The 16942-nt window shown below is 33.8% G+C and overlaps 1 protein-coding gene across 1 annotated transcript in view; it reads right to left on the bottom strand.

Annotated features, from left to right (window-relative positions):
* LOC129949639 (uncharacterized) overlaps positions 1–16942 on the bottom strand; it is a 117103-nt gene that overhangs the window by 82193 nt on the left and 17968 nt on the right. Inside the window, exon 3 of the mRNA XM_056061211.1 lies at positions 5173–5974. Within this exon, the coding sequence (XP_055917186.1) occupies positions 5173–5930 (758 nt within the window). The 5' untranslated portion in view covers positions 5931–5974. The remainder of the gene's footprint in view (positions 1–5172; positions 5975–16942) is intronic.

The following is a 16942-nucleotide window of genomic DNA, read 5'->3' as shown; positions in this document are numbered from 1 at the left end:
TGTTAAAAATGTTATACAATTGTTTTGGAGATGAAAACATTTTTTATTCGTAAAATTTTCGAGGTGACAAATTTTTTTCTTCAGTTTTTTTTTTTATTTATTTATTATAATATACACGTTACAATATATTATACAAAATTTAATTTAAGTCTCTAGCGTTTTTGGTTCGTAAGATATTTAGGGTTTACCAAAACGTCGAGAAATGTCAAAGTTTTCAATTTGACAAATCGGGCCCATTATAACAACTTCCTATTTGAAGTTAATTAATTATTTTGTGGCAACGAATTATTTACTTTAATTCAAAAATATAATGGAACTACATAAATATTATTAACTTCCCATAGGAAGTTATTGTAAATGGTCCGGTTTGTCGAATTGAAAAGTTTGACAATTCTCAACGTTTCAAGTTCCCTAGAGTCTTTATAAGAGATTTTTAGAGAGATGTATGTGGGTGCTTGTGTACGTACGTTTTTTCGTCTTCCATAGCTCAAGAAGCAGAAGAGATATCGACTTCAAATAAATTTTGTTTTACAGATAATGATGCAAAAAGATGCAGAAATGACTCTCAAAACAGCAAAAATATCTCTCGAACCAATAAAGCTATTGACTTGAATTATAATTTATATTATATATTGTGACGTGATACCAAATTAATATAATTTGAAAAAAAAAATTATATGAATTTATCAATTTTTTTTATAAGTCAAACAAACATGAACATTAATTGTCACCTCTAATATTTTACTTACAAAAATTAGTTTTATCTAGAAAATAATGATGCAATGAAGAATAACGCTTACGACAACTAGTCAAATGTTGATAAAAATCAAATTGACTGTTTTTTTTTAACAAATAAAATGAAAACCAAAAAAAAGTTGGTAAGAAATGACTTACAAAACTTTTCAAAAATTAAGAATATTGGCTTAAAATTAATTTTATCATATAGAAAACATTGTTTTCGACATTCAGTAAAATTTGTATAAAAATCCAACACTTTCCTTTTTTATAAAAGCTAAAATCTAAAAAAATAGTACACAAAATTGATAAAAAGTGATATTTGATTCTGGATATCTATTGAATAAAAATGAAAGCATTGACTTCAAAATGGTTATATTGTGTGATAAATTAAATAGAAACACAAATTTTCGAAAAAAGTCATACAAATTGGTAAAAGTTAGTTTTAGACTAAAAATGTCAAACCATAACTGACAACTTTTATAACAAAAAACAACAAAAAACAGATAAGAAATGGTTTTCGACTGAAGTATTAGTAGAAAAAATTAGTTATCTCACACAAAATGTTGTTATGAATATTTTGTAAAGTTTTAAGTAAGAAAAATTGACAGACGGAGGAAGTTATCCCGGGCTGTTTTTTTGTAATATATTTAGAAGTGTGGTTTTGCGAATTTAATACAAATTATATCTAAGTCAATATATGAAAACACGATAGAACACCTATAGTAAAAAACGTGAAAACTATATATACGTGATAAGATAAGAGTTCAAAAGAACTTCTTAAAATTAAATCATGTAGAATGATGAATGTAGTACCTGTGGCATGATGGTGAGTGCCTTGGACTGTCATTCGAGAGGTCTTGGGTTCGATCCCTGCCTCTGCCACCTAAAGTTTTATTCACGGGTACTGCCTCTTGCGAGGAATTGACGAATTTTTCTGGAGTAATTCTTGTCATGATAAAGTGCTTTCTCAAATAAGCTGTTCAGATTCGGCATATAAACTGTAGGTCCCCTCCATCCCTGACAACAGTAGTCGTACACAGGAATGGTTGAGAGTTGTAAGTCACTAGGCCCTGGTTCTCTATGGACTGTTGCAAAATACTGTGTTTACAAAATACTGTACTGATCTGTTACTGTACTAACCACAACTTATTGGGTTTCAAAAACTTTGAAAGTGATCACAATAAAATGTATCCATATGGCATGTTTTTAGTTCTGACATTTTTTTTAACTTATTTAACCAATTAAATACCAAGCATCTTTAAAATCTAGATAGTTGATAGTTCATTTTTTATTTTTTTCAGGGAAATATCCTCCTTCACTGCGAACCATGGTTATCGGAACATTTGGCTTATTTGGAGCTTTTGTGCCGGCCCTGTACGTAAATAAGTACTTGTTATGGTCCGTAAAAATGTTAGAAGATTGCGGTTTTTATTGTTTTTTAAACAATGGAGTCAAAAAGCATTAACCTTCATTGAGTTGAGCATGTGTGTGAACAATGACCACCACCATTTTTTACCTTTTACTTTGATTCGGTAATTGTTGACAAATTGGTCATGAAGGTAGACCCAAGCTATCGTAATTAGTTGCAACGGTTTTAACAGCATTATCTTTCCATAATGCAAACATAATGTTGTTGTTTTTGTCAAATTTGTGATGGAAGTACCCTCGATTTGCCTTAATGATTTGAGTGGACATTATTTTGTCCTTTTGTCACGTAAAGTGGTCATAAGGTCATGGCTGATGAAATAGTTATCGAAACAAATTAACACGGTTTTGGCCAGTGTACAATCGACTACATCACTTTTGTGTACGACTTGCCACGAACAAGATGCAATACTTTTTTGATATCTTTTTAAAGTATTTTTTCTTGATTAATAACCTAATGAACATGATAGATTTTTCACAAGTTAGTCATTAGTTAAAATTTGTATGCCCGGCAAGAAATCCTCGTTTCAAACCCTCCCACTGGGTGCCAGGCGGTAATGATCACCACAGTTGTCTTGCAAGTTGTCAAGATGGGGATCAGCTAAGGTCAGGTTGAATTGCTGAAGTTTCCTACTCCTTAATAGTAGCAAGCCTTAGCAATGCAATTTCACCATAGATACGGGGTCCCCAATTTCAGTGGTGGTGTGAGCGTCTTACATAATCCGTGCCGAAGAATGAAAGGCTGGGGGGCTAACGAGCTCATTCGGATGCCTTGGCAGGGTCTGTCTTATCTTCTGCCTTACCCCGACCTACTCGTGGGACCAACATTCAAAAAACTTTTTCAAAATGGACGAACTAGACATGACAAACGTAAAACCATCCACAGACTTGGAGGATGAACTCTTGGCCTCCAGCCAGGAGACCTTGGAGGGGAGCTAATTTAGTGCTGGTAGTTCCAGCACTTGTGAGCAACCCAAAACTACAGGAATATGAATAGCACTGCCTATACTTCCTAAACCGTATACAAAACCGAAACCCTCGAGTAGTAGTGCAACTCAAGGAACCAAAAAACCATCGGAAGGCGCTCTTCTCAGGAACCGCTTCAAAACGGCCTCTCACATTCTTGCCAAGATTACCTAAAATGAAAAGACCGGAGTGATTCATGAGAGGGACCACCAAGATAAAATAAAGTACCAGAAGATTGTTGATGAATACAACAACTTTCTGGCCAGCCGAGAAAAGGCCGTTAAGTTAAACAGATCTCAGGTAGGGATCTGCACGTCTCAGAAAAAGAGCAAGCTTGACGACCGGACAAAGCCAGTGCAAGCACCATCTTCTGGAGCAGCGCAACTGCGTACTCTTAGTGAGGTTGTCAGGGATGACCTCCACGTAGCAGTTTTGGATGAGCTCTCCACAAACAGCAAAAGTCTGCTGAACGTGTGGAACTCTATCGAGGGCAAGCTCTCTGAGATGGTGTTTTCATACACTATATCAAACAGTGAGGGCCCTTACCCTAGTTTTGACTCTGAGATGCTCAGGGGGTATAGGGTAATTAAGTGTGTGGGATATCCTTAGTGATAGCATTGCTAAGCTTAGAATTGACTGGGAGGGCTTGGACATCCCTAGACAACCAAAGGCTCGCATTCTCCTACAACACCTTTTGCCGTAGTTGTAGTGACCAAAGAGAAAGTGAAACGATAATCTATTTCCTCTGAAAATGTCCTGCTTTGGCAAACACTAGAATGAAATACTTTGGAAAAGCATTCTTTCACAAACTTCATGAGCTATCTGAGACAAAGATTAGAGACCTAATCTTTTTTCTCAATGCTACAAAATGGCTCTAACATAATCGCTATAAAGCTTCTTTATAAATCTTTCCCTTTCTATCACAGGTCAAACGAGTTTTTGGTATCAAAACGGCGAACTACAGCGCTAATTGGATCTCAGGCTAGGTTGCCTTGAGATCGCCATTTCTACCTACCTAACTAAAATTTTTATAAACCTTTTACATTCGCAAGGACACAAAACGGCTTAAAAAAAATGAACGAAACGAAAGGTAACCAAACAATACTTGAAAATAGCTTTTGACCTATTATTTCAAATGAGAAAACAGATGTACATGCTTGGTTTTCATTCAAAATATATTTTAATCAAAGCCAAAAATACTCTACTCAATTGGGTACAGTGGCAGGTAATGGGTTAATGAGTTTTTTGTACACAGCAGAGAATGGCAGATTTTTTAAAAATTTTGAAATTTATATTTATGTTGGTTTTACATTTACAATAGAAACTTTTAGATATTTTATGTAAACAACTTCTAGTGCTGTTGAAACACTGGAAGGTATACCCGCATAAAAACTATGATATTTGTCTTTAAGGCTGCATACTTAAGATTAAATTTATTATACTCGCTTTTATGTATTGATATTGGAATCATTTTATTTTTCGAATTGATCTCTAATTGTTAGTAATATTTTCTACAATCGGATCAAAGCAAATAGAAAGAACAGCCCTTATAAAATGTTATCCATGTTCGCCTTAGGTTTTGATTTACATATCTCAAAACCTCAATCAAAAATACAAAGCCTCAATACCTATAAATCTTATTTGAAAATGGCTTAAAACTTCACTCTATTGCACCTTCATCGATTTATATCCAAAGGAGGTTTGCTAAAAATATAGAAGCACTTACAAGCGCAGCGTCATTGTAAATTCCTTTGAAAAAAATTCCTGACAGTCAATGAATAATTCATTATACATCACTGACTGCAATATGCGAGTATACCTCTCCCAAAAAAATTTGCATCTAAATCCAAAGTCTATATCATTTGCAATAAATTTCACTGACTTTAAAAAAAAAAAACAAAAAACATTCATCATATATTATGTTTCATAAAACCTATTCCAAATTGTCTTTGTTTTTCTCTGTAGATACATTTTTTCAACTTACTTAACATCGCTATTGCTGACTTATTAAGCATTACAATTATTTAGTTCAACAACACTTACCTCTGATACTTCAGCATGGCCCTCGGGAGGAGAAAATTACCATTGGCAGTTTCATCTATGACATGATCTCGCTTAATACTTCCGCTGGCGGGAACATCGTCGGTGTTGGTAGTGCTGCTTTCAAAAAGTTTCGCCACAGCAGATCTGTTATTTAACGATACTTGATTTGACGATGAGGAACACTTGGTCTGCTTCTCAATATCAGCCAAAGTCTCAATTGAAGATTGTTTTCCTATCGAATGTGACGTCAAAAACGCACCGATTCTTTTCAAATAGGTTCTCTTTGCGTTCGTTGGATTATTGGGATGAGAAAAGGAACTGCTACTGGTACTGGAACAATGACTGGATGTGGAATCTTTTTTCTTCTTTGACTTTAACTGATGCTGTGACTGTTGGTTATGATGAGGTTGATTTTTCAAATTATGGCTAACGTCTGGTTGTGTGATGCCAGGTGTTAATGCAGATGATAAATTTGAATGTGACTGTTGTAAATTATGGTAGGCTTTGGATCCGGGAACAGCGTATTTAGAATAGTGATGAGTTGAGTGGCTTGCATGGTGTTGATGATTTTGTTTCGGGCATACTTCTTCATCTTCGTCGTATGGCAGAACTTCTATTGCATCGAAGTCATAGGAATTGAAATATGCTTGCTCTTTGGTACGTTTGACTTTGGCCGCTTCGGAGTCATGATGGTCAAGTTCGGCTGCTGAGAGACTTCCAAGAGATGTCAGCTTAGATTTATTATCGCATGTTGGCATCTTATTAGTTGTCAAGATAAGTTATTCATTGGCATCAATGGAATCTGAAAATTAAAAAAAAAAAACAACTATAATATATGTATAGGTAAATATAGGTATAGGCGTTAGATATCACTCTTATGCGGTGAAATTCATCAGTCTAAAAATGAAAGTGAATGTTGAACATAAAAGCCCGGTGACATAATAATTACCGTGACTCAATACAATGAAGTGTGACGTTTAATTATACACGTCCAGTTCGCATAAACTATAAGTTGTTGCTCGTATTGTGTCAACTTGAAAGACTTAATTAATGTGGGTATCAACAGCAGAATGGGCCTGAGGTGTTCGGTGAGTATGTAAGTCGCACAATATATCACTTCAATTGAGTTTTGCTTAGTGCTTGATTATGTGAAATTGTATATACAAACGCATGATGGGTGTTAGTTTTGCAGAAGGTTATCAAAAGACTGGAACCGAACGGGTCGGGATGGGACGAGGAGTATAGAAAAGCAATGTGTGACAATTTTGAAATTCATTTGAATTCATGAATGATATATTGGGTTCTACATATGTATATATTGTAATTAACGTGGGAATAAGTGTCACGAGCATAGTATCTCAATCAAGATGAATTCATATAGCAGGTGTTGTAAAGTGTGAGTCGAAGTTTGTAGTAGGAGGTTAGAATTGATTGATTTTGTGGCTTTACCTTACGTATTTTTGCAATGAAAACATCATAATTCCGTTTATTATTATCCTTCTTTTGTAATGAAAACTATAGCTGGAAACGTGGAATTTTCAATAATAGGTTTATATAAAGCGAGATTTAGAAAGAGACTGATTATAGCTTTCAGTTCTCGGTATGTGCATCTCAAACCACTTGTTGTAGAGTGATCACATATTTGACATCGATAAAGTGCTGCTAAGTGTTTAGGTTCTCTTAGACGATGCAAGAAGTTTTTTAATTCTTCTGATCAGCCTATAACTTACAAAACTTTAATTTGTTCAAAACTCGAGTATAATTCTTATATTTTGGCTGGTGTCCCAATAACGTACTTGAGTCTTTTGGATAGAATTGAAAAGAGAGATCTAAAAATAATAGGAGACCATTCTTTTACCGAGAACTCCGCCGAAAGGTCTCATGTCCATCATTGTTTTGTAGTTATTTGTATACAAAATTCTCTAGTGAAATAGCCGATTGCATTCCTCACTTCAAATAATTCAACCGTTTAACCGTACTTCTAGGAATGATCATCGGTTCATCCTTAAGCTCATTTTCGGGCGAATTGTTACGTACAGAGATTCTACAGGTGCACTTCACGAATGTGGAGTTCTTTACCAGGCTCAATACTTCCCACGCATTACAATGTGCAGACATTCATAACCAATGTGCATCTCTTTCTGTTTTCTAACTGCCAGCAATGTGTCTAATCATTATAAGGATATACATAACCCCTTTAGTGCATGGTCAATATAAAAAATTGCTTATCAGTGAGAGAAATATCTTATCGTAAGATCCCCCAGCGCTTAATTCTCCATAATTATTTTTATATCAAGTTATTTTTGTGCCCAAAAAGCGAATTTCTTAACTTAACAACCCACATTTTTGTTGTCTATGGTTTTTGTTTACCGGTCATGTATGGACGTCTTCAATATCGTTTGCAATAAAATGTTTTATCACTGAAATTGGATGTGATTGGTTGCAAGTGCATACTATATTGTATGTATCACTGAAGGTGATTAAGAAAATATGTCAATATTTGTGCACCTTATAGTTGTATAAAGGCTTAAGCGCAATACAGTTTTTGTTAGACAATGAAACTTTACATAATGATTGATTACCTCACACAACAACTACTGCCATTTAGGCAAACCTTGCCTTATAGTCCTATTGTATGCTCGTAGATAGACAACAGCTGTATGTGATGAGCTTCTGAAAGTACTCCAACAAACGATTAAAATGCTGTAACATTTAATTTATGTTTATTTTTTTTGAGCGGAAACCACTGCAGCGGAAAAAATCAAAGGCAAATAATAAACTTAAAAAGATATAAGTTAATCATCTGCCAGCAAATAAGTGGTTAGATATTTTTAAAAGATTTGTTTGCTTGTGTTTCTAAAGCAAAATTCTAGAGAGACACGAACGACCATGGCACACAATGTGGGGTACCATTAACAAATACAACACTCTATATTGCGAAACATCTAAAAATAAATGGGATTGAACAATAAGATACAAAATTGAATATGAAAAAAAGAAGAAGAAGAATAACTTAACAGATGTTTAACTTAACGAGTAGTACCAACTCAATTGATGAGATCTTTGATTTTTAGAAGAGATTTTTTGTATTAAACTAGCCGTGGGTAGTAAGTATTGTTATTATTTTCAGACAGAAATAATTATCCTCAATTGGATACGTATCTTTTTGTTATAAGTGGCATATTTTGACAGGTATGATCAAAGATCGCTCTAAGATCTTAAAAAGAGTTTTACTTCTTCATACACCCGAAGATGTTTGAAGTTTGCATAACACTTTTTTGAAGTAAGTTAAAAAGATCTTTGAAAGATCCGGCATTAAGGTCATAGTATCGACGAAACAACTTATGGTTTTCAGTTGTAATTATTTCCATATCTTTAATACAGAGGGTGGCCTGTTAAGAAGTTTTTAGAACTTGGTAACTTATTTATCCCGAATCTTTAGGGTAATAAGTGTTTCAATGTAATTTTTAAAAACATTAATTTTTTGTCAGGTTTTCACTCATCCTGTTCTGTGATTTGGCATTTAAACAGAATTAAATTTCTGGACAGTTCATTTTTAATAAACAAAATTTAAATGGCTCGATGTTGGTTGTTTATGTCGTGTCGTGCTTAGACTTACTAGAAAGGTGTTGATTTTATCACAAATCTAAAGTTACACACATTTGAAACCGTTTGGTTTTAAACCAGTAGTTAAAATCCTCGACTTGCATTGATAGGGGTATTACTGTTATTTTTAAATCAAAAACCAATAAAACTATTTGTTTTGTTTTCTCGTAAGCCTTAAATTCGAGTCTCGATGTTGTCGAGTTGTTGAAGCTGAGTGAGGTCAATGACTTTTAAGAACTTTCTCCAGATGATTCCTGTAACCAAAGGATGTTTCTATCCTTGACAATTGCACAATCATTACTTTCTCCTACAAAACTCCCACACCACCTCTTACGTTGTTATGACGAAAATTATATGCAACGCTCCTCTTTCCAATGTTCCCTCTCACCCTAGGTAACATGGCTTAAATGTTGTTTACTGATCTTAACTATATTCCCCTACATACAAGCATAATGTTCACAACATCGTCTGACTCCTCAGTCTAGCTATCCCTTCAGATTTCAGCTTATTATTATTGTGCTGAATCTAAGGTGTAAAACGATCTTTGCCTATAATCAGACTGGCTAGGGGCTCAGTCTCTAATGGCTCGGTCCCTAGCTAGATGGCTCCAGTTTCGCGCTCCAAGTTGGGTGAGGTCCCCTTCCACTTGTGCGCGCCACCTGATCCGCGGTCTTCCTCTACTGCGCTGTCCTGTGGGTGCAGATTCGAAGACTTTCCGGGCCGGACCATTGGTTTCCATGCGCTCTACGTGACCCAGCCATCTTAGTCGTTGGACTTTTACTCTTCTGGCTAAGTCTACGTCGCTGTACAGCCCGTACAGTTCGTCGTTCCATCTTCTCCTCCACTCCCCTGCGATGCATACGGGACCGTAGATCACACGAAGAACTTTTCTCTCGAAGCAAGAGTTATTCTGCGTTTGATCTCAGCGCTGGTGTTGTTTTCTGCGTTTACAGCGGAGCCTAGGTAGACAAAGTCCTTGACTACCTTAAAGTTATGTCTGTCGATTGTGACGTTTTGACCAAAACGTCGGTGTTGTATGTCCTTTCTAGACGACAGCATGTACTTTGTTTTGCCCTCATTCGCTGAGTTCTTCCGATTATGTCAATGTCATCAGCATATGCCAGTAATTGGACAGACTTTTGAAAGATAGTGCCTCTAGTGTTGAAGTGTGAGCTCTGTACTATTCTTTCAAACACGATGTTAAGAAAATCGCATGACAGCGCATCACCTTGTCTAAAACCTTTTTTGACATCGAAAGGTTCTGTTAAGTTGTTTCCAACCTTTATGGAGCAGCGTGAATTCTCCATGGTCATCCTGCACAAACGGACGAGTTTGGCAGGGATGCCAGAACTAGACATGGCTCTATACAGCTTGTCCCTGTAGATGCTGTCATATGCGGCCTTGAAATCCATGAAAAGATGGTGGGTGTCGATTTGGTGTTCTTGAGTTTTTTCCAGGATCTGCCGTAATGAGAATATTTGATCAACTGTGGACTTTCCTGGTCTAAAACCACACTGATAAGGACCTATCAGGTTGTTGACGATGGGCTTTAGACGTTCACATATTACGGCAGAGAAGATTTTATAGGCGATGTTAAGTAGACTTATTCCTCTATAGTTGGTGCAGTTTAGAGGGTCTCCTTTTTTCAGGATCGGGCAAACAATACATTCATCGGGCACGCTTTCTTCCGACCATATCTTACAGATATGCTTACTAGCAGTGCAAAAATATTGCAAATGCATGTACCTATATCTTGTTTACTTTAAATAACTTCAAAACGAAAAAACAGATATTTGTCTGGAGTTGTAGGAAAACAAACCAAACGTTGGTGTTTTAAATTGCACCTTAGTATATATCTATATAAATTTATTACTTTGAACACAAAATCAACAGCCTTGTGGGGTTCACATACTTAAAAAAAATCCATATGTATTCTTCTCGCCATTCCCCGATTGAATTGATAAATAAACGAAAGAGCTGTTGTTCGAACTTTAGTTTGATATTTCACTCAAAAAGTGTTGCGTTAGTTGATTTTATAACAAAATATTTTCTTTGAGACTTTGTGTGGTTTAGAAAATTTGCAAATATTTAATATTCTACAAACAGAAAAAGTATTGTATTTCTATAGGCAAGCTGAATAGTAATTGAATGTAAACATTGCAGAATCATAAAATCTTGAAGCATATGACTCTGGTTCTAAGTTGGTGTTAAACACAAATTAAATATATTCCGAAGAATCTTTGAAAACTTGGTTTTTCACTTCCGAGAATGAAATGTGTATTAATACATGCATACATTCACTGAATTTTGTTTGCTCACTAGATCTCAGCTTCACATAAACTTAAATTTTGTTTAGGGTAATAAGATATAAGATGCAAAATGTTTGAACATTTGTAATTAGAACCGCTTTTATTGAAGAAACATGATCATTTTGTTTTTCCGTTACGATAATGGAATACAATATTAAAAAGGTGAATAGATGGGATCGGCAAACTTTTAAAAAGTTTAAGTATTACAAAGTAACCCAAGATCTGAATTGTGTTTTTTAAAGTGAAAGAAGACTAAATCATTTTTTAGCAATAGTTTAATACGTTGTTTTGTGCTTTTTTAATACATAATTACTATACGATACTACTACTACTATAACCTTATCCAAAACCTTTTAATTTGATGCAAAGGAGTAAAATAGGAAATAAATAATCAGAGTTAAAGATAATAATAAATATATTTTAGGAATACTAATATATTAAAATACAATTAATATAACTTAATTGTAATATTAACTTAACCAAATAATTTTCGCTAGTACACTATTCTTAAAACTACTGTTGACCGAAAAAAATCGACGTATTTGTAAATATTCATGTGAACAAAATTTTAACCATTGATTATAAGTGAAGACATTGACTTTAGAATTTAATATCGGAAATAGCAGTTTTAGTGTGATTGTCTAAAATTAAGTTGACCTTAGTGTTTTAGGTTCTTTTAAGTATTTTGGCTTTATTATTAACGACCGACTTGTGTATACTAGCAGTATATTTAAAAAATAAGAAACTTTTGAACCTACCTAGCGAAATTAAACAAATCTTTTTATTAACACAAGTTCAAATTCTAAATATCAGTCCAAGGTTATCATACTATTCATTCATAAATGATTGAATATTTGTGCCAACAATTTACAGAGACTTATTGTTCTTAATTAATTAATTTGCCAGTAGACCACTTACGTATTTTCAAAGGGACATCCTTTGGCGAAAAATTCTCCATGAGTAATGTTTTGCCAATAACAATACCATTACACAACCACCTTCGGATTGCAACATAGTATGGTTTGAAGAATTGTCCCTCCGACTTGTAAGCAATTTCAAATTTCCACCACACTGCTCTGGTAGTTGCAATTGTTTCTCAATTTTTTGTTTCGCGTTTAATGATTTATGTTTATAAAAGAAAAAATCATCTTAAAATAGTTTACCTTTACATCTATCTATATTTATAGTTTATTGTATATTTATTGTACCTACAACGGAACGGCTATGAATTTTTTCCCACACTTTATGTTGTAAATCAGTTATTCAAATTCCGAAGATATTATTAATATGATAATACAAGTACATGCCTTATCTATTAGTGCCCTTCAGCGGTATGAATTTCTCTATGCAGATAGAATTAATACTTCCTCGTCTTTGACTATGAAACACGTCAAACATTGGTTTGAACAAAATATATACATAGGGAAGCATAAATATGATATCATGTTTTTTTTTTATATTATTTATGCATTTTTCTGTAAGATGTTGTGGTGGTAAGGTAATTTATTGCAAAGATTTTGCTCATACTTTAAAAAATCTACACTGTACAGGCACCCTTTTCTCTCTTGCCTCACGCCATTTTAGCATATCATCGCGACAACGAAATTGGGTGGACAGTGATTAATGATCGTATATTCAATTATGGTTGATTTCGAAAAATCTTTTTTTTGTTTTGATAAATTGTATAAATTTGATGGTAGACAATTTTGAAAAAGATAGATGACTTATTTATCAACAAGGGCGGATCAGGGCCTTAAATGTGGAGGTTGGGCACCCTCTTATCATAAAGACGAGTTTTTGGGCACTGATTAAAAAATGTTCTTGAATATTCTGTGCATATTTTAAGGTTTTAAGTGACAATTTTAACAATTAGATATTTTTAGAATACTGTTGTCCATCAAAGGTATTGTCCAACCATTTAATTTCAACGATATATGAAAGCTTTCCAAGATTCCAAGAGTTTTCTAAAAATGATAAATTTAAGCGCTAAATAAATATACAATAATTAAGGAAATTGGTGAATTTTAAGTTAAAATGTCAGAAATTATGTTGAAACGTATTTTTATAGATGCAAAAAGCTAAAAAATGAGAAAGATTGCCAGAAACAAATGCAGTTTTGCGTTAGCCCTTTAGATAATTTGATTTAAAAAAATTGCAAAACTTAAAATGTTTGTTTCTTAAATTTAAAATTTATGTTTCTTAAATTTAAAGGAATATATGCATTTTGGTACTTAATTTTTCTAAAAAATAAACAAAATACGCTAAACAAATAAGTAGCAAAGCAAATATAGTCCTCTCAAAATAAAACGTTGATTATGTTATTCATGTAGCCATAAGTCAATGATAACATCATTCATATATTCATGTTTAAAAATCTTAATTCTGGAGCATCCCAAGGCTAAAACTCCTTATGTGCGACTAAAAATAAGATGGAATTGAAAACAAGTTTTAAGAATTTAAGGGCAACCTCAGTTTGAGTTAAGAGAGTAAAAAATTATGTTTTCTCAAGGTTTCGTCTCACGAAAGATCTTATTAGAAAAATTTGTATTGTTTTGTTAAAGTTTTTCTAAATTTTAAATTTTATGAATATCTTAAAGATTATTACAAATATTTTAGTTGTTTTTGACGGAATATCCGTGAATTACATAACCCACCTTTTGGATCCTCTATTGTTTAACATTTTAAGAATTTGTACGGCGCGATTAATATAGACTTGGATTTTCGGTCCATATAGTTTTCTTGGTTCAGTTAAAAGTAGAACTTTTAGCAACAAAGTGGAAAGCTATAAAATACAACTTTTATTTGTATATATGTATAACTAGCTGGTTTATCCGGCTTCTCCGGGTGGAATTCAACTATTATATATAAAAAAAAATGAGGATGAGAAACTACTATTTTCTTATATAGTTCCTTTTTTATTAATTATTTTATATATTATCTCTGTACATATTTCTATTACGGTTATAATACTTCTTTGTAAACAAGTTTTTTTGTTCTTTAGTAAGGCGCATACACTACACATATAAATTTTTTGCCGAGCTGACACGGGAGCAAGCAACATAAATTTGTGATGTCAAGGCCTGCAACCTTCAGTGTCTGTCTCTGTGCCTTATTGATAGACATAGCAAAACAAAGCTTTATAAGAAATAGTACTAGTTTAAATTCGAAGGGATATTGTTTGATAATCATCGGTATCCTAAGAATGAAAACGACTCGACCTTCGACTAGGCCGGAAAGAATTATAGCTTCAATCACTTTCCTCCGCGTAGTTACTATCCTTAATTTAGTACCATTGCATAGTTTCGGTGCATTTAAATTCCTCAATAAGTATTATTGGAGCCCCAATTTTCAAGTCCAGTTTTTGCGGAGGAAGTCCTGATGTATTCAAATAATTCGAATTCAGATTATCAATTGAAAGATAAGTTTTTGATAAGCCTGAAAAATTGAAAGAATTTTATTATTCATGCTTGTAACAGAAGCGTTTTTAGATTCTAAAATCACTCGTTCACGTCATCATCCGTTTTCTATGAAATTACGGCGACTTGCGGCTAAACTTTAGCTATTAATTCGTCTTGTCCAGTGACACCAGTTGCAAATGTTGGTTCTATTAGTGCTTCACCATCATTATTTAAAATATTTTCATTTCCTGCATCTAAAAGCAGTCTTGAAAATTGTGCTGCGCATATTTGTGGTCAATCTTAAAAGTTTGACAGAAGCCCACAGAAACGACGATCTTAGGCAAGCATTAATTTCAACACTTTGTGCATCTCTTGGCACAACTGGCAATGTTTGCCGAAAATCACCAGCGAACAATATCACAACACCTCCCATCGGACGTTCATCAGCTCTTAAATCTCTAAGTTTACGATCCATAACTTTAGACCCAACTTTATTTAACATAGCCGATTCGTCCCACACAATTAACGTCGTTTCTTGAAGCTGCGCACGTAAGGATTGTGACAATGTGACAAATATTGGAAGTCGTATAGTAATTCTCTGTATGTGTTTGGCGCTATCGACATTCGCCGTTATACTTCGCTCGTCGTAACACCCATAAAATATATTTGCAAACATTTCGGTTCGTCAGGGTTGTTTGGTAAATGAGAGGCTTGACACTGAACTTTAAATGTAGGCATAAAATCTCCAAGTTTGATTTCATTGGATCACCGAATGACGTCATTTGGAAAGAAGAATTGTGAACACGAATCATATCAGGAAAATGTTTAGAATCTTGATGAGAATGATTCAAAAGACTTTTTAATGGTTCCGGCGGATCAGCAATTTCTCCTAATAAAACTTTTCCTCCTGAACAGCAGAGCCCTGGTGGTTCTTTAGGCCATTTGAATGCACTACAGAAATTGCACTTCATATTTCCTATCGAAACTTGAGATCAGTGAGTCAGTGATATTTGGATTTTATATGTATAAATAACAAATTATTGACTAACATTATCGGACTTTTTTTATGCCTTAAACCTGCTCCGTGATATCCTCTTTCATTTAAAAAAAAGCTGCATGACAATTGGATAAGAAGTTTCGAAGCCAAATCGTTACAAAGATTTCCTCTTTTGCTTGATTTCAGTTATATATATATATAGGTAATTTAAAATGTAAGGGGAGTCATTTTCAATAACGCAATGCGATTAGATTTGAATTCAAGGGAATTCTTACGAAAAAAATTACGACTTTCCTGGATCTGCCAATACGAGGAAACTAGAAAAGATCTTAAAATTTAGTCTTCATTTGTAATTCAGCTTCAATAATTATTTTGTCGTAAGGAAATACAAAATTACAGATAAAAATATTGAAAACTTCAATGTGAATACTTTTAAAATATACATGGATTCTGAACAAAACTAATAAACACTTACAGCTAAATAGTTTGTACTGGTAAAAATAATATTAAGAGAGAACAAACATTATTTTTGAACAATATTTAACTTAAAAAAATAAATGTTGTCAGTCAAAGTTCCAATCTTCCGATAATGCATAAAAAGAATGTTTTGGATAAGGGGTAGATGCATGCCGTGGTTTCGGACCAGGCAAGTCAACAACTGATCAGATTTTTACCAATTGACAGGCAATACAAAATATCTTGAATTTAACATTCCAATATACCATCTGTTGATAGACTTCCAAGCCGCCTATGAAAGCATAGCCATTGTAGAACTTTATAAGGCCTTGCGAGAATTCGGGTTCCCAAATAAACTAACTATTAGGGATTACCATAGCCAACGTATTCGAATTGCTATCTAAACTCGTTAGCATATTCATCATTTGCTCTTATAAGAGATAGCAATCCGAAACTATAAAACATCTATTAGAAGATCAATCATAAACAAGTCTACATAGCTACTGGCTTATGCAAATAATATTGACATCTTTGGAAAAAGCCAACAAGTTTAACAGAACTCATTTATTCAAATCAGCAACAACCGTTGCTTCGTCTGCGGGAAATGTTGGAAACCCAACAGGCATAACGATAGGTGATCACTAGGGCAACCAAAAATATACCCTTAAAAATCAAACATATGCCCTTAAATATACTCGTTAAATATAAAAGATGTTTATAAGAAGCGTTACTTAGCGTTATCAATTAAAAAAAAGAACAGTCAAAACTTTTCTTCACTCCAACTTTTTGAAGATAAATAAAACATCAATAAAAAAATGTATTGCAAATTTTTGTTCCAGTAAATAACTAACATTTCACTAAAAAATTTGAAAACTTAGCTTTGTCTGTTTGACGAAAAACACTTTTATACATGGAAAACCTCCTTTCAACGGAACAGAAGTGATCGTAGCGTATTTGAATGCTAAAACTTCAGTAATTTCATATTCTTCAACTGCTATGGATTT

This window comes from Eupeodes corollae, chromosome 3, assembly GCF_945859685.1.
Source record: "Eupeodes corollae chromosome 3, idEupCoro1.1, whole genome shotgun sequence".
NCBI classification, from domain to species: Eukaryota; Metazoa; Arthropoda; class Insecta; order Diptera; family Syrphidae; genus Eupeodes; species Eupeodes corollae.
Note: the sequence above shows the minus strand (reverse complement) of the source record. Positions and strands in the feature narration are given on the sequence as shown.